This window comes from Nomascus leucogenys, chromosome 13 (genome assembly GCF_006542625.1).
Source record: "Nomascus leucogenys isolate Asia chromosome 13, Asia_NLE_v1, whole genome shotgun sequence".
Classification (NCBI taxonomy): Eukaryota; Metazoa; Chordata; class Mammalia; order Primates; family Hylobatidae; genus Nomascus; species Nomascus leucogenys.
Window position 1 is genome coordinate 7897029 of NC_044393.1, and position 1600 is coordinate 7898628.

A 1600-nucleotide genomic window follows, 5' to 3' on the forward strand; every position below is an offset into this window, starting at 1 on the left:
TTTGGAAATGAGTGCAGAGAGCACGCAGAGAAGCCTTCGCTGATTTCTCCCAGTGACTATTTGGGAAATCAGAGTTTGTGACTTACCCATCTTGGAATCCTTTCAGAGCATCTGTTGTTCACCATTTTCCCCTTTAAAAGGCTTTGTAAACTTAAAAACAAACGACAAGTACAGTCATGGCTGTTAACACGTTTTTATATCTTCTAAGTATATATTTTTTTCTTTCTAAACATCTTGGATGGATGGAGGGTCAAAAGTGACCCGACTGATGATCATTTCCATGGCCCTGCATCCTATCCCAAGTTCATGCCGTTGCAGCCACAGAGAATCTCCTTAAAGGTGTTGCGCAATTCCAGGCTCCTGAAGGCGTAGATGAGTGGGTCGATGACGGAGTTGCACATGATGAGGACCAGGTAGGTGTTGAAGTGGGCAGTGTAGCAGATACAGTAGGGGTTGGTGGGGCAGGTGATGATGAGGACCAGATGGAGGAAGAAGGGGGCCCAACAGAAGATGAACACGCCCAGGAGGATGGTGATGGTGACTGCCCCCTTCATGCATGAGTGTTGCTGTGGGGCCACCCCGTCGGCAGGTGGCAGTGCTGCTATGCGCTTGACGTGCAGCCGCGCAAAGAGGAACATGTGTACGTAGAGGGTGCCCATGAGGAGCATCATGGCGAAGAACATGGTGATGAGGCACACAATGACCATCTTGCTCTCCGAGTAGACGATGAACACCACGCCACAGACGCCGCAGCAGACCCAGATGGCCACGATCGAGGTGAGGGCCTTCCTCACGGTCATGATGCTGTGGTAGCGGAGCGCATAAAAGATGGTGACGTACCTGTCGACGGCGATGGCCAGGAGGTTGCAGATGGAGGCCACCAGGGAGATGCAGATCATGGAGTCGAAGATGTTGTCCATGTGCTGGATAAACTGGTCCTCGAAGGTCAGGTAGTCACTGTGGACGATGGCGATCATGATGGTCTCCAGGGCGTTGGACACACTTACCAGCATGTCGGCCACTGCCAGGCTGCAGAGAAAGAAGTACATCGGGGAGTGCAGGTTGCCGTTCCTGACCACGGCCAGGATAACCAGGATGTTTTCCAGCAGACTGACGATGGCCAGGGCCAGGAAAACCTCGGGCTTGATGAAGACCTGCTCACAGAACGCGCTGCTGCTCTGGTTGCTGAAGAAAGGGGCTTGGAGATGCTCCGAGCCATTGGGCAGTGTTGGCTGAACAGAGGACAGGCAGCACGAAGCATTCATTGCTGGCAGAAGGGCTGATCCGAGCTGGGGCTCCAGCAGGGTCCGTAGGAAGCTGCTGCTGCTCACAGGAAAGGCAAAATCTCCCTCCAGATACTTCTTTTGGATGCTCATTCAATCTGGACTTAGAGTTTGTTCTCCTCTAGAATAAAAGGATGGGGAGGGTAGAGAGACAGATAGTGAGAGAGGGTGGAGGAAGAGACAGAGAGAGAGAGAGACATACACACAGAGAGAGAGAGAGAGACATACACACAGAGAGAAAGAGAGAAGGGGGAAGAGAGAGAGAGGGAGAGTAGCTAGTTAGTAGCTAGCATGCAAGTTCGTAGCTTGGAGATATA

At 52.0% G+C, this 1600-nt stretch overlaps 1 protein-coding gene across 1 annotated transcript; it reads right to left on the bottom strand.

The window, feature by feature from the left end:
- Positions 1-293: 293 nt before the first annotated feature.
- MC3R (melanocortin 3 receptor) lies at positions 294-1377 on the bottom strand. The gene has a single exon (XM_003252957.4). The coding sequence runs from the start codon at positions 1374-1376 to the stop codon at positions 294-296; it is 1083 nt and encodes a 360-aa protein (XP_003253005.2). The 5' UTR covers position 1377.
- Positions 1378-1600: the final 223 nt, after the last annotated feature.

Coding starts and splice junctions, on each gene's coding strand:
- MC3R (XM_003252957.4), bottom strand. CDS start 1,376: ATGAGCATCCAAAAGAAGTATCTGGAGGGAGATTTTGCCTTTCCTGTG.